This window comes from Spea bombifrons, chromosome 5, assembly GCF_027358695.1.
Source record: "Spea bombifrons isolate aSpeBom1 chromosome 5, aSpeBom1.2.pri, whole genome shotgun sequence".
Taxonomy (NCBI): domain Eukaryota; kingdom Metazoa; phylum Chordata; class Amphibia; order Anura; family Pelobatidae; genus Spea; species Spea bombifrons.
Window position 1 is genome coordinate 89,022,496 of NC_071091.1, and position 24,144 is coordinate 89,046,639.

Consider the following 24,144-nt stretch of genomic DNA (forward strand, 5'->3'; position numbering starts at 1 on the left):
GGGAGCCTTAGAAATGTCAATGATTTAACTGTGAATTACATAGAGTCACTTCAGCCTTTTTTGAGGGAAGTTGAAAGCTAAAGTAGGCCTGTCATAATGCATAACGAAATTGTTGAGTTGAAGCCGGAACTTTCCTGCTGGCTACCTCTTTAGTGAATAAACCCTAGTTTTGTTGGTGATTTAGAGAGATTTAGATGCTTAATGTTCTCTTTTGTATGGATCCACAATAAATTAAGTCTAATGTGGAAATGATGGGGGGGCTGGTTACATATAGAACAGCAAACTTGCTGGACGTGACCTAATAAATATATAATGTTATACAAATTGGCACTTACAAAATACAAAATGTAGCAATTTATTGTTTTTAAACTTCAAGTGAAAGATTAAAATCTGTGATCGATTCCCCTATACATATATGCAACACATATCTATATATGTAATCTTACAAAACTCTCTTCAAGTAAAGAAGAAACTTGCATTTTTGCATGATTCCACTGAATTGTTAAACCAGGTACATCTGTATTTAGAGGTTCATGAGGAAAATGTTAAAAAGAATAAAATAGTATTGACACTTGACATCCATGCTTTTGGTCTTAACAAAATCAACTACAGTATAAAATCAAAACAAAAAAAAAATCAACATAAAACATTATCTACATATTTATATCTAACACTTTGTTAAGGCACTGCACAACAGTTTGTACACACGCTGCCTTGCTTCTTTCTTCTAACAAGGCATAGCAACCTTATTAATATTTACCTAAACAGTATGTAAAATTATTACAAATTTACACAAAAAATCTCTGTACAGGATTTTCTCAGTGATGTACATATTTGTTTAACTTACAGTATACATACTTTAGACTGTTTTGCAAGTAAAATAGCGAGTCCCACAGAAAATCTTGCTTGTCGTATCATACAGTATTCTTCATGTCTTGTGTGTCAAGTTCATATGTCTTTACCAAGTCAATTTATAAATAACATGTCGAGAGTGCTCTGGATTCAAAAAGACAAATATCAAGCCTTTTTTTAGGTGTCCAAATCTGAATTCAGCACAAGTATTGTCCTTCTCGCACTCATATTGCCAATCGTCATATCTGCCATTTTTACTTGTCTTCCATTACATTTGAAAGTCTGGTTATCCTGCTGTGCGGTTGAAATGTGGGATTTTCTGCTGCTGATACACGAATGCTCTGTTTTCTTGTACTTTCCAAAACTCACATTTTCAGCAGGTCGGCAAGTAAATATAAGACCTTACACTGGTAACATTAATGTTAGGATCTTCATGCACAGTAACCGAGTTGCACAGGGCGATGAGGACGATGTTTAATCCTTTAGCAAGATGCAATTACTCTGGTACCTGAAGTGCTGTGTCACTGCTACAAGTATTCAAGTTCCAAGGCATGATGGAGCGCCATTAAATCCGAGTGACTTGTTATTCTCCAAAATGGCATTGAATGCTACAAAAAAAAGGAAATTAACATTCAAAGTCCAGAAACCTGATGGCATATTTACTTGCAAATATATTTGGGATAAACATTTAACTCTGTGTTATGATTATATTACGGAAACACACTCTTAAAAAAGTTAAGGTTTACTATTTAAAGTATTTTTTTATATATTGGAAGGACTTCCAATATGTCCCACGCATACTAGGATTCTGGTTATCGTCATTAAACTCATGTGGGTGGTCCATCATTTCTGATCTTACATTGCATTGCTTAGTGGTGTGTAATGCATTATGGGTTTGAGAAGGGTACATTGAAGGTGAGTGTTATTCTGCACCAATACCTCTTAGTAGGACAGTAATAAAATACTATCATTTTATTTACTCTAAATACGTTACAGAATGCTGACATTGTGTAAAGGTAAAGGTAAAGGATTTCCCTTCTTTGAGAAGATATTTCTTATACACACTTTTAACATAAATGGAATATTGCTTACACAAAAGAAAACTATCAAAATGTATAATCACATTACAATGTGAGCACAACTTGAAGCTGTATAAGTGTTGCTTTGAAAAAGTATTTCATTATTGCAGTCATAGGAATAGCTGCTTTTATTTAGAGGTCTTTAGTAATTTGCTGTGCTGCACAGTGCGGACAATGCTTAAATGTCTATTGTGGCCTGTTGAGACCATCTTAACTTAATTTGTGACTTGGTGGAGATAAAAAAAACGTCTATGTACAACTTTGAGGGCAGGGAGAATAATGCGCCATTCGCCTTCACGTTCAAGGGCTGGAATCAAACTTGGCACCGAGCATCAGATCATTTGGGTATGTAAATAAATACAAAGAGAGTTGGACGCTAAGACAGAAATCAGATAACAAGAGAGGCAGACAGGGAAATTAGCAATTAGGTGTGTCCAAGTGTTTCTAATCTTGCGTTAAATTCTATTTTTCCACATATGTACAGTTGAGTTTGATCTCAGCATAGACATGTATTCCTACCAATTTGTGGTTTATGATGCACTTCAGCAGAACAATATAATAGTTCATGAAAACTGAAGTGAGGAACATATGTAGGGTTCCTCTATAAAGAACTATTATGCTTGACACACACACATTTCTCTGTCTAGCATGAATACAGTATACAGAAGTATGTATTCTAGCCAAAAAAGTAATAGCAACAGAAAGTGCTGAGAACATATTTCTTTATTTTGTAGACTGAAGCAGACAATGACCCTTGCTAACTGGCCCAAAGTGGGCTATACATGCCCAGCTGCACGCTACATGAGCATAACAACATAGCTGGTCTTAAAGTGCCAGGGGTGCCTCAAGAAAGCAATTAAAAAGGATTTTCCTCCTGCTGTGGCACATAGTACTAGAGGTGCCATGCAGATCATTCTCCAAAATCTTACCCTCATAGTGGACAGAAGATGCTATTGTCATAGGGATATATAGTTGAGCAAATTAACAATAAGCATGAATGCAATGACTCTATAAACCGTGTTACCTTCTTGGCTCCTTGTTCTTCTTCCACACCATCACCTATCACTACATAAACAACTTTCCTTCCAAACCGTTGAATTATTCTTTCAAAGCAGCTTTCTTTTCCTGTGCAAAAAAATATGTTGGTTATTATTATTGTTTTGCAAGCAGACATGCATACATTTTTATAATTTACTGTATGTACCTTCAAAATGAATACAAATTTGTAAAGTAAAAATTTGAATGCACTGTTGATACTGAGAGAATTGGAAGATGTAAAGCTATTACAAAGATCGGACTTGTAACCGGCTGTTTAAAACAGAGTGTCGAGATATGGTGTCAAGTGCTACATGAGAAAGAGGATCCCCTCTACAAGGCAGGACATTGGAGGCAGTTTGAGGACTGCACAGGGTCAGACCTAGGGTAACACCCCACATAAATAAATCACTGTAATTTGGGATATATCTACACTGTTTTTCCAAAAAAAATAATGAACTCACCTATTTTTGTTGCACTATAAATATTTTCTATCGGGAATACAACTCCTAATCCGTACAACAGAACCTTTGCCAAAGCGGGTATGAGTTGTGTAGTTGTGACAAGTATATTTACGCAGTTTGTCCTGTAACACATAACATTAAAGTTTTAACAGGAAGAACAACATTTGAGCTTTTGATTGAAAAATAGATATGGTGCATTGTTGTACATTCCATGATATTACTAAATGCTAGGGGCAAGAGTAAAACCACACTTAATCATTTCCACAAAATAGGTTAAAGGAAGGATCTATTATACTGTAAGTAGTGGTCTTTCTCACACCTAGATGACGCCTGGTTCCGAAACCATGATTCAAAAGTACTCTCGGGTATTTAACACAAACTGAATTTATGGATAAATTGTAAATTCTAACGTCCACTACATTCCTATGATTCATTTATGCTTTTGATTTACATAGATTTAATTATACAGGAGTCTTCCTACTGGTGTCTCTCTTTTTGAGTAAGTCTCCAAAAAATGGTGTGTACTTCTACAATTAGAACCTGTTGGGAAATTCACTGCTATTAAGCTATTGGGATAATGCCTTATAGGAGGCACCCAGTACGAGAACCATACCTTGAATGAATTAATGTGAGGGCTTTCAGAGCCAGAGTTAACCACGAATCTGTCAAAGCTTCAATCTCTGCCCTAAGCTGCAACCAGGCTTCTCTCTTTGCAGGGCCAAGCAGACCTGAAATGCACAAAAAGCATTCTCATTTACATGGAACCATTGTGCTTACATTCATTATTATAAAAAAAGTGTGTTTATTTACATGATGTTGCATCAATTTTGCTGTGCAATCTTAAGTTTATTGGGAATCACATTTTATGGCTGCTAAAAGACCTGTTTTAAAATAATCTAAATTCCATCGAGCATTTATACATTTATATAGTTACAACCAATGGGTCAATTTACTAAAAGGAGAGTTGTGGTCTCCGCTCCTTGACTTCACTATAGATTAGGAAGGGTCAATCCCAGTGAGCTTCTTATACAAGAAAGGCTTGTTTGGCTTTGTATAATGTAGAGCGAAATAAGTCTTGTCACTGATTCAGTTGTGCATTTTGTAGGACCAGCTCAGCCAACTCTTTTGCCAGTTTATTGCCTTTTGTGAATAAACTGCATTGTAACTGTAGATGCCATTCCTCAATCTCCAAGAATAGACGGCAAGACTGATGAGCCAAAGGTTTGCTGTGATGTCTGATATAACAGCACATGCTACCTGAAATGCATGCAGTTGTAGGCGATGCTTTAACATGTGATGTCATACACATGTGCATATTAGAAACAAGTTCCTCAACTCAACATAATGAAATGACTTCACATTGGATATTCCCAGACCTAGGTCAATGGCACTGATCTGGAAACAGAATATTACACTATAAATTGAAAGGGCGGTCCAGTTTAAAAAGAAAACATCACAAGATGTAATTTTTTACTTGCCTCCAACATTGTTTTTGTAGGTATTGTAGATTTCTTTTACTCTTCTATAACGAAAAGCCAATTTTCTCATCCAGTCCACACCTCCTCGAACCCCTGTTGCCAGACAGAGGTTTGCACTGGTCGCTGCTGCAGGGAAGCCATCTGTCCCAAAGTTATAAGTGCTGCATTAATGGAAAGAAAGGCCCATTAAGTATACAATACGAAACCGAGCATTGAGGCTGAAGTTGTTAGTATGTAATATGAGACCAGGAAGAAACCTGTAGCTCTTTTAAAATAGAACCCTAGAAAACAATAAATGAAAGGGAAAAAGGCCCTGCTAAAAACGCTTTGCTGTAGGTATTTGCGATTTCTTTTTATGAATTAACAAGCTCTTTTTATACGTGCTTACAACTTATAAAACATTGGCTATTGACAGCACATACATGGCTGTGTGGACACAATAGCTCCCTAGGCTAGTTCACACCTGGGTATGTGCTTGTTGTTCAACAGACATTACACAGAAAACAAGTTTTGGGACAGAGAGTAGGGCATAGCTAGAAACCACAGGGCCCTGGGGCGAAAATTGCCACAGGGCCCCCAACATCACCAAGCAACATGTCCCACAGTGTCACCTTTGCCCCCCAAATAGCTTGCCAGTGTCGCCTTTGCCCCTAGGCAGCTTTTCTGTGCCAACTTAGCCCCAAACAGCTTGCCTATGCCATTTTTGCCCCAGCTTGTCAGTGTTGCAAACAGCTTGTCTGTGCTTTTTTTGTCCCCAATCAGCTTGTCTCTGCTTCCTTTGCCACAAAATAGCCTGCCTGTGGCCCTGCCCACCATCGTGTACCTGCACTTCCTGCACATTGGATCAGTCAGACACAGCAGGGGTGGCCTGGCACATTCTGGCCCAGAGGGCAAGTAACGGAATGTGGCCCCATTGGCTATTTCCTTCCCTCCAACGTACGCACTGGCAGACATATGTTCACACACTTACACAAACTTACACACTTAACATGCTTACACTAGCATACACATGCTCAGTAACACACACGTACACACTGATACTAACACATACTCCCTCTCACACCACTTTAACATGCATATTCATGCTAACACACATACACTTACATATTCATGTACACCTGCTGTGTTGGCAAAAGCAGCTATAATGTCTGGACAAAGTCTATATGTTCAATAATGCTGGGAATGGAAGCTGTGAAGATATTGTTCGATCTATTAATGAAAGTGTGATATGTTTTCTTTGTAGGACATGTGCAGCAGAACTACATGTTCTTTGTGATTAGGTCCCAGAATAACTTTAACTTGTTCAAAATAAGCCAATGTTGTTTTGAAAAAACACTGGCACCTTAGTTAAAGATTGTTTAAATGCAAAAGTTAACATGCTTGAAGGATTATGAAGGTGGTCATAGTTTGCTTTCTTCTAAGACCACCGTACAGTTACATATCTTTATCCTCCTATTCGTGCTGTTGGAAATATTCATACAATGAACTATTTATTTTTATTCTGGAACTCCAAAAATGAATAATGTTGCAAATGACATGAACTCCTACCTCAAGTCTTGACCATTGTCGTCCGAAGATACGTCATCAATGTGAACCTGGTCACATTCCTGAAGGAAGACAAGACACAAACTTATAGTCAGTCTGCCACTTAACCAAAACAGAACAGACAATTAACATCTTGATCTTGGAATTTTATTAAATGTAAAGCAGTAGGTGGCAGCCTTGTAAAATATCCACTTTGTTTCTTAAGTGCCTTAGAAAACTCCAGCTGTCATTACTTTTTACTGACACATGGATTCTTATTTGGAGGCTATTCTTAATATTTACTAAACTGCTAAAAACAATTAGCATATGTGCTTTATAAAGGTCCCTTTACTCTTGAAGCTACTTGGAAAATATTGTACTGTTTAAGTCTGATGCAGTGAGTACTTAGCTTAACTGAAACCAGACATTTTAGTAATGTAACATGCTACAAAAATTAAACCTGATGCTAACCGCCATTGAAATTATGACCTCTGATTGCTTCTGAGCCACACACTAACACAGCCTGAGGCCAATGTTTCTGAAGAGTGCAGACAAAAATCTGTTATTGCTTTGCCATATATTCAAGACTTGCAAGTTCTATTTATTTTAAGAAAGTGTGCTTAGATATAGAAAATTCTAACTTGAATTGGTAAAGCCAAATGGATTCACTCTCGCTTTCCTTTTAAATACCTTATTTCAATTGTCCATCAACCACACAGGGCCCTTCCTAATAATATTTAGAAGAATAAATAAGCTGAATTAAGAGGTAGGAATTCTTACAAAATTAGAGAACACTGGTGGCACATAACTAAAATACTCAAAAACAGATTAAGTATTTATGGTAGTAATCTAAACACTTTCATTGAAGTTTGGATTTTGGCATTTATGCCCTGTTTGAACACCAAATTCTTATTAAGGAATGCCTTATGATAACACCTTATGCTGGCCTTCCATATGCAGGAAACCAATGATTGAATGTGCCAAAATTCTATAAATCTCAATAAAGTGAAGCTGGATTGGCACGTATGTTTGGTTGTTAAAAAAACATACATCTTGTTAAACACGCTTCATGTCAAGTGTGTGTAGGGATTAGACTGCCGTCAAAAATATGGAAATTGTACCTAGAACTAAAGTGTATTTGTATATAAAACAAAACAACAGTGGTGAAAAAGCCCTTCAGATGTTCTTTGTGTAAACACTGCTATGCCAAAAAAATTATTATGCTTTTCTTCATAAGGTCATTTTCCTTTGTTATTTTACAAAAATATTTTGAGCTACAGAAAACTGGACTAAAAGTTTTACAGAAGTGTTTATGTAAAATGTAAATTTGCCAGGCTTTGTTAACTCTTATAGTTTTGGTATCACATAAGATTATTATAAAGATTTGTTTCTACATTTTAAAAATGTTCCACAGAGACGAAGATGAAACTGCAAGCTATGGAGAAGCATTTAGTGGCCTCTCGTGTTCTCCCACCGGTAATCTCCTCTAGACTGCTGGATGAATAGTTGGGAACAGTCCACAGTTTGAAGGGTACCCAAGCTGATTTATGTAAATAAGGGCGTTAATAATAGACTTTTATACCTGGTATTTTTCCTGGGTAGGTTACCCAGAGTTCTCCCTTTTCTGAACTGGCCCAGCCCCTAATCGCCTTTACAGGTAGGGAACTGGGTGCGGAGAAAAGAAAAGGTGGGTAGGTAGTAGGCAGAACATTGGCGGAGGGTCACGTACCACTTTACTTCCTGGAGCAAGAGGAATTGACCCAGAGACCCTAGTTTCACCTGAAGACTCCTAGTAAAACCTAGAGAGTATGAAGGTAAGTATACCAGAGCTAGCCCATGTTCTATCCAGATAGATTAGAGGAGAAAGAGAGCATTTCTCAATATCTCTTTTTCCAGGAATCTGCTTTATTGTGGCCTCTTGTGCACTTTACCAAAAAAGCAGAGCCACGGGGAAAGCCTCACCCTATTCCTCCAATCAGGCAAGAGGGTTGCCAGAAGCTCCGCCCTCTTGCAGAAGAGCACCAGGAGCAGAGGCCAACTGCGGAGGAACCAGGGGTCCCAAAATACTAGAAAAGGGACAGCGACACAAAAGCAATCAGTGGAGACGGTAGGAAGACATTGTGAGAGAGCATGAATGTGACTGAGAGAGAGCGAATGAGAGCGTGAGCACGAGTGAGAGTGAATTTATTAATCATAATGGATGTGGATGTGGTTCCAGAGATTGTGTGGGGGGCAGCATTTCATCCTAAGACCCAGGCAGCAAAATGCCTTGGGCCGGCCCTGATGTACACTATGCTAAGAGACTAATCCTTAATATGTTTATGGAAAGCAGAGTTGCACAAAGACTTTTCTTATAAAACATTAAGAAATAGAATTTGACGTTTGGAACATATAAATTGATGCACTGACCTTCCCCTATTGCTCATTAAAACCAAATAAATACTTAACTTGTAACGGATTTTCTTCTGTGTGCATAAGCATTGCCGAATGTCCGCCTTTTGAATTCTCTCCAGAAACAATATTAGTTTATAGTAGTAATTCGGAAAGTAGCATTGTTTGAAAGTATTGAATCAAACGACAGTTTAGATACTGCTTTAGAGATATTGCAATCAGTTAGTCTGTGTTACTATGCCACTAAGAATTTATATATTTTGTCAGTAGGTTTCAGATAGGGGGAGGGAAGTCAGAATTTGGAGAAAACTCAAACCAGCTGTTCTGTAACAGAATTAAACTGTGACCCTCAACCTCACTTTTAAAACATCTATTTTCCAGGCACCCTTCTCTCAGCAAGCAGCAAGATCCAAGAAGGAAAAGACTTTGACCCTGTGACCTTTTACTCCTCTCCTGAGGTCAACTGCTTGAGATAAGGAAAACAGGAATAGAAGGCCTCACATGATGGCTCTGAATGCATAATTATGTAAATAAAATAAGGTTTTGAAGTGCCTTTTGTTTTTATTTTTCTTTTTGAGTATGTGCTTGGCAGTCAGGTTTACATACGGCAAACTCAAAAGATCAACCAAGGGGCCTATTCCACCATGGTCTTTTGCGGAAAATGTATGGTTTTTTTTGTCTCTCTCTGTTTCTCTATCTAATTATTTTCAAGGATGTGAAGTTTTTCGAAAAACGCCTTTTTGATTAAGAAAAGCTAATATGCTTGACCAACTAACAAGATTTCTGAAATCTCACAGGTATTTGTAAAAAGTTGGATTTCTATTACAAACACACAAACACAAAAACATATAAATGACACTTATAACAAGGTACAGATCCCCTTAATCTGTTAACAAGTTCTATAGCATTGTAGGATATTGTATGGAGTATAGAAAAAAAAGCAGATGCCCGGTGAACATAACTAATAAATAAGTTCACTCGAGCTTACTACATGTTTAGAAAACAATTATTTTTATTCAACTTTTCTCTGTTTCTGAGATCCAATAACTGCTGCTCTGCCAAGACGGAGAGACTCATTACTTACTATATATATACATATACATATATATATATATAAAACAAAATAGGGAACACACTGGATTCATACAATAGAATCCTATGCTGGGGGCTATTATCTCTGGCATTGTAATGTACCGGTTTAATAGCAGTGATAACATCACACACATATTTACTTTTAACTACTGTATGACCTCCTTATCTTCTAGCTGATAATGAGTCTGTTGTGTGAAGCGCTCTGTTTGCTTCCTGCTGTTTGGCAGATTCCAGTTTGTTTTTGTTCACGGGAAGTTACGCTTGGGTTTAGATAAACGTCAACAGCTCGCAATCTGCAATTAATCGACCTAACTCATTAGGTTTTGATAAACCGTTTATGGATGTAACGGTGAATGCTGATATTTAGCTCATGAGAATTCCTGTCATTTATACCACAGTCTAGGGTGCCATAAGAAACGGCAAATGATTTGCATAAGTATCCCAGCTGTGGAGCAGATTCCCGCTTTTATGCGGTAGCTGTCGAATATAGAGCTTTTCATCTGAAAAAATGTCAGTTGTGTTTACCTTCTAACGTCTGTTCTTCTAAAGTTAATAACATTTTCTATAGCCGTATTACACACAAAAAAACCCACAATATAAGTATCAGATATTTCACCCAAACAGTCCGTACACACAAGTAAGCGAACATAGCCCCATTATAAGCAGTCCATAAGTAAATAAAATAAAACTTAAAAGCAAGAATTATTGATTAAAAAAATCTGACATTGCATGTCAGATATATTTAGTTTGGATTAACCAATATAAACGATATATATCCAGTCAGATCACCACATGTTATCAGGCCCATTCAGTAAGCTGCGGGCAAATTATGATCATGCATAGTTACTGCACGTGTGAAAGTGGCAGCGCTGTGTAAAACAAGTATACAACATTCATTTTAGTAAAATTAGGACAATTCAGTGTCTGTAATAAATGTTTTTTTTCTAACAAAACATAGCTTCCATTTTACATATAAAGGCACATATTCCAGAAATGAGTATTTAGAACTGAACGTTGATATGTGAAATGAAATATAATTTTTTCGTGTAAAAAACAAACTCTCAATAAGAGCTTAGGAGCATTATAATCCTTTTTAGTATGACTATTATGGCAAAAAAACAAACCCAAACATTTCCATGTTTGTTCTGAATTCCCAGTTTATCGTGAGAAAACTAACACCGTACTTTTGCCTAATTGTTTCAATACCTTATTCTGCTCGGTAAAATAGAGCGAGAGAAAACTCCCAGTAGAAGCTGCAATTTACTTTTTTTTTTTTCCTTTTTACATCAGCGGGCCCATTGAGACTGGCTGGAATGGGGCCAGCTTACAGGAAATGATCAGTGCATTCTCTGTTCCCTTCATATCTGTCAGTAGGCAATTACTTCCCCTCCTTTCCTTCTCTGTGCAGGATAATAAAGACCCTGGCTGTATTTGTGAGAACCTGCACTACATTAAAATGCCACCATATTCTATACTTCGAAAGAAGGTTCACTGCGGAAAGCGAGCAGATGGAAAGAAACGCAGGAACGCCGCACATGGATACGTGTTTATACATTACAGTTATCCTTTATACATTACAGTTATCCTGGGGATAAGGGCCTAAAGACATCTCAGATTTTGACACGGCAATAGATCTGGAAGCTGCTGAAGCCGTAACATCAATCACAACTGGAGAAATATCTTATTACTATCAGTAGAACATATACACAGGGGTATATATATTATATACAGAAGACAGAATGAACCTGATTATCAGATGTAACCATTTTTGGAAAAAAAAAAGACCCCTTGTAATTTAAATGCACTTTTGATATATGACCCTCTGGGCATTTTTTCTGCAAAAGTATTTAAGCTAAAATACATGCAGGCATATTAAAGCATTTGCTTAGGTATTTATGTTTATTGTCTTCTTTAATAATATAAAGACTATAGTGTGAATATTAATACAGATAACAGATAGTATTTACTATTTATTGATTCACATAGCACCATCATACTCTACACACACTATTATTTTGTACAACTGTGTGTATCTGTAAATACTGAATATTAATGAAGTCCATGGGACACCCTCAACCCTTCCTTTATCACAGCAAAAAATAGATTTTGCTAAAAAAAAAGAGGTAAAAATAGGCATCTTTATGCCCATTTTCTTGCCGTCTTTCTTCAATTGCTTTTGCAGCGAGAATGGATCGTGTGAATGAGAGGATTCTTCAGTTGACTGGCAGTAAATTGGCTGAACCTGTCACACCTTGTCTGCTGTGCACTCTGTGACCCTGCATTCTCTATGCTTTCCCACCACAATTATTCTATACAGGAGGGAAAAAAAGGTGCAGATTACCTGTGGGTCCAACACAGGATGTAAGGAAACAAAGAGCTCTCAAAATCTCCCGTATTTGGCTTGACAATTGGGAGAAGAGCAGACCAGAAACAAATCTGATTTGTTGGGAATTTGAAAACGCCATTAAGGTAAAACAAACACATAAAATAAATAAAATTATACAAGAAAATATGTATACTTTAAGTTAATGAGAAATAAGAAACTGGCCCAGAGAGCTGGAGAAGCAGGTCTTCAACCAGCGGGTCAAACCCCGAGAACTCAAATGCTGCTTACAGCTAATATATATCTTGTAACCCTTTGTGCTGTTCAGGATACATCTGTCAATTTCATGACTTTAAAAGTCCACATTATTGAATATGATGGGATATAATAATGATTCAGCCCATGTAATCTACTCTTTTTTAAGTGTGACTCCCAATACAAGATTATTCAAAAGTAAGAAAAATATAATTTCATATTTCAATATTTTTTATTTTTTTCTCTGGGAAAAAATGATAGAAATACTGTGACTAAGAATTGAACAGACAAATAAAAGGTACATTGTTTTCATCCACCCAAATGGGGTTTAAAGAATGAGAACATACATATTCAAAACAGAAACACTTCATACCACTGAATATTGAATAAGTGCATTATTTTCCAGAGCTCAAGAAAAAGTCATATACACTTTGAAGTCTGAAGGACAAATTCCAATGCTTAAAAGTGTCACAAATTTAAGAGTCAAAGTTACTTGTAAAGACTAGGTGGACAACAAAATCAAGGGAGATGCATCAACTAATGTGAAATGGATGCAAACAGTAGGATAAAGTCACATATGGCATGCGCCTCAAAGGGTGTGAGGGTAAGAGTATATACAGAAACTGAAATCTGCAGTGAGATGTCCTCTCTCCATATCCACGTTACCGGAGACATCAAAGGCTAAAGAGTACTCCTGACCATTGATGGTTATACAGTGGGGTGAATTGTTAGGATGCAATTAGTTGAGGCTTTGCCATGAACAAAACACAATTTTGTGTTTAAATTAATGGCTAAAATGTCGCTTGGATAGAAATAAAAAATAAATGTTGCTTGGATATTAACTATTAAAATGTCGCCTAATTGTTTGTGTATACTTATGTATATAACTCGGTCACAATAGCGTTTGAAGCCATTCAATTGATACATCATTAATTTATTGTAATTTATACATTGTTTCCTTTCTATTCCGAACCTGAGAACTGTCTTCGGCAGCCCCCCCATCACACCACTTGCTATGCAAATAATCACTGTCCATCAAAAATAGTTTCTAATTTTAATAAAGTAAATATCAATATATGGAGATTTGAAACCTTAACTGTGGGTAAGAGCGTAGAATAGCATTCCCCATTTATTTTACTTTTAATAAATTCAAAAAAAGGAGCCCGAGCACTGAAATAACAATGAGGCATGGGATGGCTGAAGTGTTAATTTCAACAAATTAAACAGAGGGTGTGGTAGTTAATTGTTATGTCAGCACCTCTTGTGTACTAAGCTTCCATTATCTCGCCTCATCACTTTAACTTCTGACAGGGGCAACTCGTTAAAATATTTCAAAAAGTTAAGTGTGTACCTCAATTATCAGCCTTCAAACATTTCTTTTGTTTTACTCCCAAGCATTTTTAACTAAAAAATAATTTGAAAAGATTGTCAGAGACAAGTGACATTTTGATTTTAGTACCACTGGGTATTCTGTATAGTCTTTCTGTATATATACCATATGATGCTCATTATCATCTACATAAATAAGGACTTTTTCTTGATATTGGCATAAGTTAATGTAAAACCATACAAAATGCTCACATTATGCTAAGCGCAGACTGTGTGAGCTATAATACATTCCTACAGTGAAAAAACTCACAGGACAAAAGTATTATTAAATTAAAAATTTTAAAATTCATTTAATTATTTATTTATTTCCTTTTTATTTTTCTGTTCTTTACGCATAAACTATTTTTTTGTTTTTATTTTCCTTAAATAAATATTTAATGGGAAAACTGATATATGTTTTTTTTTTTAGAACCCAGAAGTTTTAGGGGAAAAAAAAACTACAAAAAACGACTAGGCCAAAAATGTTTAGGGCCTCTAATAATTATTAACATGGAACTTGATTTAATAAACAGTACGACTTAACAGCAACCATATTTTTAATCTTAAGCACGTTGATGTCTTTGACAGTTTTGTTGGTTATGTTCACAGTTGCCTCAACGTACATAAAACGTTCTCTTTAGCTGAGCATCGGGTGTCTTTACATTGCATGAAAAAATATTTTATTTCCGCAGTAGGATCAAAAGGTTCACATGACAACTATGCCTCTTTCTATGGTTCTTTCATTGGGATGTTATAGAAGAACAGACTGATTTGCATAAAGCAGATGGATTAAGCCAACATATTTTAGATGCACTAACAGACATCTCTACAGGGGATGGAGACACGTCGAATAAAGAGAAAAAATATATACATTTGAAAACTTCTAATGGCATAGTTTGGATTTTTAGGTAAAATAAAATATAGAACCTGGCCAAATGCTTGCGGTGCTTAGAACAGCGCAGGATGGCACCCAAAGAATGGTTAATTAACACTTTAAACAATATTACCCTAAAACACACTGAGGTGTATTCATTAAACAGGGAGCTTGTGGGAGTGCTGCAGCTTCAACTCAAATATCGACTTCATTATGCATTTTGAAAGGCAAGTTGCTCCTACAAGAAAGAGCACGATGGCTCTACATAATAGTGAGGTGATGTCCGAGATACATAAACTATTTCACTATGCCTTATACAGGGCCAAAGAAGCTCTTGATATAGGGGAGGTTTACCGGGCCTGGCCTTTTTTAACACACAGCGAAGTCGGTGAGTTGAAGCTACAAATCTCATTATCTCCATTTCTGTTTGTATGCTTCATTTTCTTTCTGCCAATTTGAGCTAGTTATACTATGTGATCTATTTGCACTTTAAATGTGACATTTTTCTTTCATTTATTGTCTTAATTGTCAAATAGACCCCCAAAACTACAGAAGCTGCCCCCCCTGCAATCTAAGATGAGGTAACTGTTTTCTTGACACAGAACAGAAGACGGAAAGATATCACCAGGTGGTTTAAATCTGAGGTGACATGTCTTTTTTTTTAAACCCTGAGGTATGCCTTATGGTTTTTGCAGCTTTCATAAATATATATCTATTTAAAGCCTTGAAGAAGGAAAAATGAATTCGCTGTTAAAATAGGTATGATAATTAAGAAAATTTCCAATTGATATAAACATTTGTTTAAGATTTGAGAAAACAGTCTGTAACGAAGTTAAGTAACCATAAAAACTAGAACTTGGGGTTTCCGTTTGATGCTTCCACCACCACCACATATATCTGCTGGTGCCTACCACTCATTTTACTAAACACCTAAACAAATACTTAGTTAAGCCACATAGAATTGATAATTGATATATTTTACAAATCATTTGTGATATACATACCCACAGACTGGCTTATAATCTCATTATCTGTTTTAACACAATTCTAAATTAAAATCAACAGGTGAGGCATCATCTTTCCATTAATGTAATATCATACCATGTCACGTAAGAGGAACATGTAACAATTCTTAGAGACAGAAGATCTGGAAAAGTTAGTCGACGCCACAACAAGGAGTCACGGGCCAATGTAAACCCATAACTCAAGATATTATGGTACAGTTAATCCACAATATTACATATTTATCCAAAAGTGGCACTTGCAGTGCTGTACATTTCAATAAACTAATAAAATCTAAGAAAATATAAAAAATATGAAATGACACAAAAGAAAAACATACTTTGATGGGATGGCTCAACAACAATTTAGTTAAAATTATTACAATTGTATTACAGTTTTCTTTTAACGTTTTCGGTGCCATAGTGGCGATGAGCCCTCTGAAACACACATAGGTCAACATAATAGGGGAATGTTAAAGCTAAGCTGCCTCGATTAACGCTGGTAAATGTAGGTCATGTATGCAGAGAGAAAACTAAAAATCCCAGCTTTCTACGCCAAATAAAAAAGGTAGAAATAATAATTTCTAATATTCCGGCGTAGACTAAAAAAGGAGCAGTTTTCTTAGAGATGGAAGAAAAAATAAAGAGCTTGTAAATTATTTGATTGCGATATATAAGTTGCCAATTCATATGTGAGTAGTTTCTTTACAGATGAAAAGAAATCAAAATACAGGACAGATGTTGCAGAAACCACATTTAAGGTCTGTCACATACTGGCATTTTTTAAAATGATTTTGGCTCATCCATTAAATAAGGTGCATTTTGCTTGATTTTGAAAAAGGAAACATCAGGAAATATTTAAAGGCCAATTGCTGCCAATTAACTTTGATCAGGAGAAGTTGTATTCAAATCTTTCAGATTCCTTCTTCTGTCTGAAATAACATACATTTCCAAAATCTAGCAAAACAGCAACTTGATGATTAATGTCTGTTGGCAGCCCTACCACAAGCTTGCTTAACGACTGGGTTTTAAATAAACAGCTGTCTATATCCTGGTGAAACTGAATGTGGCTTGTTTTATGTCTTACAGTTAAATATGGAAGAAATTGACTTTCTCAATAAAGCGTGCTTACTGGGTTAATATGGCAATCATATTGTGGCTAAAGGCATTTAGGAGAAGAAAAAAATAAAAGTGCTGTGAAAATGATTGCAGTAAATATTGACTTGTAATAAACCAGAGTGTGGCTTAATAGCTAATATTTCATAGACTGTCCGTGAATGGAGTCTCGTCCATCATTAGCACGTTTATTGGCTTCTAGAACCCACCGCTCTTTTAAAGCAACAGTAATGGGTTTAAGAAAATGCTGTTATTATCTGTTATTTATATAGTGCTTCTATACAGTACATACATTTAAAGGGTATGACAAAACATGGCAAACCAATACTCTAGGTAACGAGGTCTCTTCCTGCAAGCTTACAATTAATTAAATATATGTTTAAGTTTAATAAATGTCAGCGGCTACATTGGGCTTGACTTATATCTTTGATTTTAACAACGGTTTTTAACTGCAGTCCAGGCCACTTTTAACAGGTTATTTTGTTACCAAGAAATTTGTTGGGTTTGTATTGTGAAGACGGTATTTTATATAATTTCAGACAAAATAATAACACAAACATTTTCACTCTATGAAATTATTGATTGCTTTTAAAAGCTGAATATGCAGTTGGCTTTTTAAACATCAAATTTTACTTACCTCTAAGTCGTTAAAGAACAGATGAGTATCCGCAAGATTGAAAATCATCTCTTCCATTCGAAGCCCAAGTGATACAGAAGTAGGTGGATCCTTCAAGAGAAAGACAAAAATAATAAAAAAATATATGAGTATGCCAAACGATAGCATAACATAGCAGTAGTAAGTGGAGTTTCCAGTGACAAAATGATAATAAAAAGGACTATTAACAGTTTTGAACACTGCCTGTCCCACCGCTTGGACAGAATGAACTTAAGGAGACGCAAAATGGCTATTTTAAGGAAAACAATATTAATATATATATAAAATATATATATATATATATATATATAATCATAAAAATAATTCTGTCAATGACTGTTTTCAAGAATTTGTTGATTTACTAGAATCTATTGGCTACAAAGAAGCTACTGTTCCTAAAACAAGGACTGCATTTTATTCCAGAGGAAAAAAAAATCTAAATGTATTCTTATTATTTTAAAAACTGAACAATCCTTTAAAAAAAAAAAAATCTGTATTTTGCATTTTCTGCTGGCTTAAAAGCACATAATTATAGTACATAGCATGATCAGAATAGGAGTATTCAAAATGGTCATTTACAGAAATTAAATTTACTTTAAAGCTTATTGATATTTCAAGCTAATCAAACATCTTAAAAACACACATTTAAAGTATTATGAGTGTTATATGAATTTGGCCACCCACACAGACTAAGGTCTTTTGTTTGAGATTAACGTATAACACACTCTATGTTCTCCGTAGAAATTGCCGTATCAACTAGCTCCGTGCTGAGTTAATAAAATAAAAAACAGTGTCCAAAATTGTGGTTACTAAATAAAATGCAGATGTCTGTCTTGTTTTCATTTGTACAATATTTTCATGATTTTTATATCTTGAACATATGCATTGTGCCCTAAATATATTTGTTGGATTATGTATTTGGCAGTTGTTAAGAAAACTGCAAAAGGCTACAAATTTGTTTAGAATACTTCAGAATAATTCAGGTTTTTTTTTTCAAAGAAAAAATATTCTTAAGTCAAGTAACTTTGCTGGTTTGGCTCTTTCTGTCCTTCATGAGTAAAAATATTTTGCGGCGTTGTCTAAAAAAACATCTAGTTGTAAAAAACACTAAGTCCTTGAATATAGGTGATATAGTTCTATTTTAGATATTAGAATCGGAATGGTAGTAACTATGATCAAGTGCTGAAATACATCAGTGGATGTATACATCAATTCAGCTATTGAAAATTGTAAGAATAATTAAAATCAAATTATTATAGGAAATATACACCAACATCAGAACAATAATGCCCCATTCCCCCCCAGGGATCAGTGAAGCAAACATTTTTACACATGGAAATCTGACAAACTACACAACATTACATTTATTTACATAAAACCAGCAGTTACAGTCTCCACTGGAGACGGTGGAAATTAACATTAAAAATGAATTACTGGTACATAAGGAGAAAAGAGCCCAGCTCTTGTGATCTTACAATCCACATTTATTGGCAAGTCTGCATGTAGGAGTCATATTCTGAAGAATTATTTTTGGAAGATGCATGTAAATTGATGGCATATCAGGTTTTCAAGGTAGAACAAAAAACTACTATTTGCACAGGCTCCATATAATATCATTGCACTCGAGTACCTCCCATCTTAGTAACGCAACCCATACGTTTATTCATACTGCTCGTTTCAATATTTAGTATGTTAAGTTTATGCAAATATTGCCCTAAGTCTTCTGCAATCCAGGCAGTGTTTCAATGAGTCTGGCAACAAACCTACAACACAGTATTAGCCCTTGAAACATCAGCAAACGTGAGAGGTTAGGCTTTGTACATATTGTATTTATGGAATGCATATTGGCCTATATATCATATAGCGCAATATTGTATGTTGACCTATACATAGGCCTAGGAAAAGTATGCACTGGGGGAAGGGGTTAAACATATTTAATGAAGAACTTTAATAATTAAGCACTTGAGTTTCCCCTTAATGCTTCACATATTGAGTAAATATTGTTCTAAATATTCATTTCATTTTGTATCCAAAAAGAAACAGGTTTGGATTAAAACTGCAAACATTATGCATTTTGCATTCAGATTTGCTAATGAATGTCTCATCTGGAAAAGTCAACTAATATTTTTGCATGCAAGCTATCCATACTTAATTGTTGTTAAAATGTAAAAGGTTTAATATTTTATGTTTTTTATTTGTAAATATATTTTATTTATTTCAACTAGTTTAGAACGCTAAAATGCTAAAAAAGAATATCTGGAAAAAAATATAATTTTAAAGATATGTCATTAGACCAAGGCACCGACAACGCTTCAGTGTTTGTCCACCTGTTTTGAGCTGTCACTGTTATGAATGGGGTGTCAACATCATTCTACCTTCCAAGACCTAGCAGCAGCTGGCACAAAACATCAGTGTGGAAGGTGAAAAAAAAGCAGGCACGCTCAGATTTCAATTATTATAAAAGATAAGTATAGCAATGTTAACTCAGTCTTCAACTTATTAAAATCTAACGAATATGTAATAATTTGTATAAACATGAATAGAATAAAAATTAGGATAATATAAAGTACTGCACATATATTACATGTATAACAAAAAAGTATACATTCTAATCTATGTTTACACTTGATTACACAGTTGTTTGATGCAAAAGAAAGCCTGATTAGAACATGGAAGAGAGGAAACGTAATGCTTCTCCATTTTTCTTCTTGCTTCATTCGCTTTTCTCCGGTATCAACTCTGTAATCCAGGTACTTCTACAAAAGGGCGGAGCATCCACACACACTTTCTCCCCTGAATGGAGGAATGGGAGGGGCTATCCCCATGGTGCGTGCCGTGGCTCCACCCTTTTGTGTAAGCACTGCAAGAATGCAAGAATGCTACAGACAGCTTATCGAAGAAAGAGAAGCGTTTCTACACTTCTCTTTCTCCGCGACTCTGTCTGCAATATTCTGGCCTCTTGGAGTACTTCTGAAAAGAGTACTTCAAAAGGGCATTGCGCGCACCACGGTGACAGCCTCTTCCCTGTTCCTCCAAGTAGGGTAGAAGGTGTGCACAGAGGCTCCATCGATTTGCAGAAGTACCAGGATAATGAAGCTAAAGTATCAGGAAGAAGTGGCTGAAGAAAGAAGACAGAAGAACACTTTGATAGCTACAGTGTCCACATTGTAGGTGACATATATATATATTGTGGGCCGTTGTGACCTGCAGGGCCTCTTATTACCCAATACTTCAAAAAAACATACCACTACATAATTCAGCATCGCAATATTTGCACAATAGTACATTCTAGTGTCCATTATAAGGGCCAGCCGTACAATGCAAATGACTTCAACTATGTGATACCGTAAAAGCACACGTCTTAGCACAAAGCTGTATCTGATATTCGCAAGCTGATCAGAAGTCTGATTGCGGGACATTCTACCACAGAGAATTCAACCACAGCAAGACCCGTGTGTAGGATTCCATAAGAAATGGAAAAACACATTTTAATGAAACCATGCCAGGTATATTCAGAGCTAGAACCCACTAAATAATTAATGCACACCTAAATGTTGCAAGACTAACATTGCGTTGATTTATATCTCGGTGTGAAAAACCACAAGAATTTATTATGGACTAAAAATGCTCGAGAGTTTGCAAATGATCTAAATGCGCATCAGGCACTTTTCACAATCACATTTTACAGTTTTATACACGGAATAAACACGCAATACACACATATATTTAAAACCCATCTTACATATATATATATATATGCCATAGGCAAAGGTATCTTGGCTTTCTTTTCTCAGGATCTACTTGATTTGTCTCCCTCTTAACTTATCTCTGCCCTATTGTCAAGCTGGTAATTGTGCTGCCTTTGTAAGGGGGGATGAGAAGGTAGAGACGTTCAGGAAAGGAAACTGATGAGATAACTTTTTAACTAAATAACTGCAATCTAATGACGCTGATTGACGAACAAAAAGCACAAGCTATAAGTAGCTCAATTAATGAATTTACCTGTAATGGCGACAGTTTTCATTTAAATGGACACCTACCCCAAAAACCCAGCTCTTCTGCTAAGAAAGCTTGATTTACCAATTATTGTATTCTATGCAAACACATCATATATAAACAGATGAAAAGCAGTTGATCTATAACTGCTGCCCATTATTCTTGCTACATAAATGCTCATACATAGTGACTCATATTTATAAAAAGCAATTCTTGGGGAAAGTTCTAAATGAGGGCAATTATGGTGGAAACCAGTAGAACCTGACTGCTGGCTGCTCCACATCACAGTGACATTAAACCAAGGTGCTCTAGAAACTATGCCCAGTTTTTGCTACGTATGTACACTATAACCATACCGTTTCTATACTGACAGTTTCTTTCTGGAAGGCAATAAACTATGCAAACAAGGTGTTTATCGTGATGTTTCATGAGGGCCCAAAATCCTGAAGACCTGAACACCTGTTTCTGGGATACAAGACAGCTTTGGCAAGATATAGATGAATGAATCCAAGCACACAAACTACTATCTCCCATCTACCCCTCCACACAACAGTAGCAATTACCCCCAATTTGAAGATTGGCAATGCATTAGGCGAAATAAGTACCATCTAATGAGATAACAGCAGAATCCCCTCTTATCACCCCCACCTTTCACACAGTATTATTGGTAGAGTAATTGACCTTTTGTCCTACTCAATGCACAGCCCCAGGCTACCATTCTCTTAAAAAAGAATTCAAAGTGTCCCCCCCCCGCCCCCGCCTGTGTTTCTGGCATGTGATCACGCCTATTGGTAAAATTGTTGGAGGATAATTTCGTTTTCCAAATTATTTCCAGTACATATTCAATATATCTTGTTTCCAAAAGAGAAATGGCATCATTCCAAAATCAAGACAACATTTAAATGTTTGGTTTTGTGAACATACGCATTTTTGTGAGTTATAAGTCTGTACTATTTTCATGTACTTATGTTCAAATACAGTTGAGTGTCCCACAAAAATAAAGTAATTGGTCACCTGACAAAGAATACTAAATCAGATTGCCCCCAGTGTTAGCGATAAACAGAAAAATATGTTCTGTAATTGAAAAAGATGGAAAACAAAATCTGAATCATTTAAAAAATGTCTGTAAAACTTGGTGTGTTTAAAGAACTATGACAGCTGCCAAAAATCCAGAGGCTGCCACAAGTTGTATGATTATATAATTGATTATAAATGTATAAAACTTTATTTTACAAACTAAAGCACTCAAAAGAACATGTTTTAAATATGGTTTGATTACTGGGCAGGCTCCAATAAAAGAGCCAAATGCAATTCTGCAGAATAAGAACAAAAAAACCTTTTGGAAACCTACATTGTCATATATAGGTCAGTTGATCATTTTGTATAAGTCATATTTGATTTTTATACAATTATTACACAATTTAAACAGCTTATACCAAATAAATGTGGAGTTATACAAATATATATATATATATATAATGCAGATATACAGAACAAAGTCTGTGTACCGTTCTGTCTGAATTGGCACACTGACATAAGCCCTATTGTACATTAAAACATTTAGTGTACCTGTTCTGCCTGCTTAAGATAGACAGTGTATACTAGCTTAGGTTCACTCATCCTAGCCTTCATCATGCTTCACTATTAGGGTTAGATCACCATATTGAAAAATTAGTTTACTAGGAGCACCGCTGTCCAATGGGCCAATTGAAGAGTTCAGAGATGTCTGTTGTAAACAACCCATTTATATTATGTAATTCTGGGTCTAGCCAACACAGCATATGACATCATGCCTGGATGCTTAGCACAGAGAACCACAGAGGTAGTGCATGGAAGAGAGGATCCAATATTTATTGGTTAACCTTTTAGTGCACATGGGATGAATGACATTATGTTAACCACTGCAGTGAGCAACTCTAACAATCAACAGTCTCATGATGTTTGTTTCGTAACTAGGTACAATTAATAGTGCTTTTGAAGTTATCATAAATATTTTTACACTTACCCTTCCATATCTGTTTGCATAGGATCCGGTCAACAACGAATGGAAAACAATTATTGTCTCATCCAAATCCCATATGAACACTCTCTGTAAACAAGAAATGAAGTATGACAAATATGCATATGTATCGGTTTAGCTAAATGCAAACCTACATATGCAAATTAATCATATATATCAGCAAAATTAGCTGCACTATTATTCACTTTACTATATGCACAATATTATTCACTTTACTATATGCACAAGAATTCATATTTTTTCTACACATTTATTAAAATGAGAGGGGATAGAAAATTACAATTTCTGCAAATGGCTATATATAAGGGGCAATATACTATTACTAATATAATGACATATATAACAAGGTATAAAATATATAGTAGTACTTATGTTGTAGTAGGTGGAAACCATACAATGCCAGAATTAATGCAAATCTCCAGATAAGAACTTGGTAAGATTCTTAGTGTTAAATCTGGCAGAAAGCTAGTTACTCTGGTTATTATATTTCTTTAAATATAGGGCTTTTACCCAGAACTTCTCTAGTTCTTCATGAGTATGGGCAACAATCTTAATTACAATGCATCAGGACATTCTCAGGCACAGCATGCATTTCAGCGCCTTTCTTTATTCATTAGCAAA

General features: G+C 35.7%; 1 protein-coding gene across 14 annotated transcripts in view; it reads right to left on the minus strand.

Annotated features, from left to right (window-relative positions):
- Nucleotides 1–339: 339 nt before the first annotated feature.
- The window catches only part of EYA1 (EYA transcriptional coactivator and phosphatase 1), a 49,149-nt gene continuing 25,344 nt past the window's right edge, over nucleotides 340–24,144 (minus strand). For all 14 annotated transcript variants that reach the window (XM_053466895.1, XM_053466907.1, XM_053466906.1 and 11 more), the window contains 8 exons: nucleotides 23,509–23,592; nucleotides 17,490–17,579; nucleotides 6,457–6,515; nucleotides 4,909–5,069; nucleotides 4,044–4,158; nucleotides 3,431–3,552; nucleotides 2,956–3,056; nucleotides 340–1,460 (listed from right to left, as the gene is read on the minus strand). In XM_053466895.1, coding sequence (XP_053322870.1) covers nucleotides 1,380–1,460; nucleotides 2,956–3,056; nucleotides 3,431–3,552; nucleotides 4,044–4,158; nucleotides 4,909–5,069; nucleotides 6,457–6,515; nucleotides 17,490–17,579; nucleotides 23,509–23,592 — 813 coding nt within the window. In that variant the 3' untranslated portion in view covers nucleotides 340–1,379. The remainder of the gene's footprint in view (nucleotides 1,461–2,955; nucleotides 3,057–3,430; nucleotides 3,553–4,043; nucleotides 4,159–4,908; nucleotides 5,070–6,456; nucleotides 6,516–17,489; nucleotides 17,580–23,508; nucleotides 23,593–24,144) is intronic.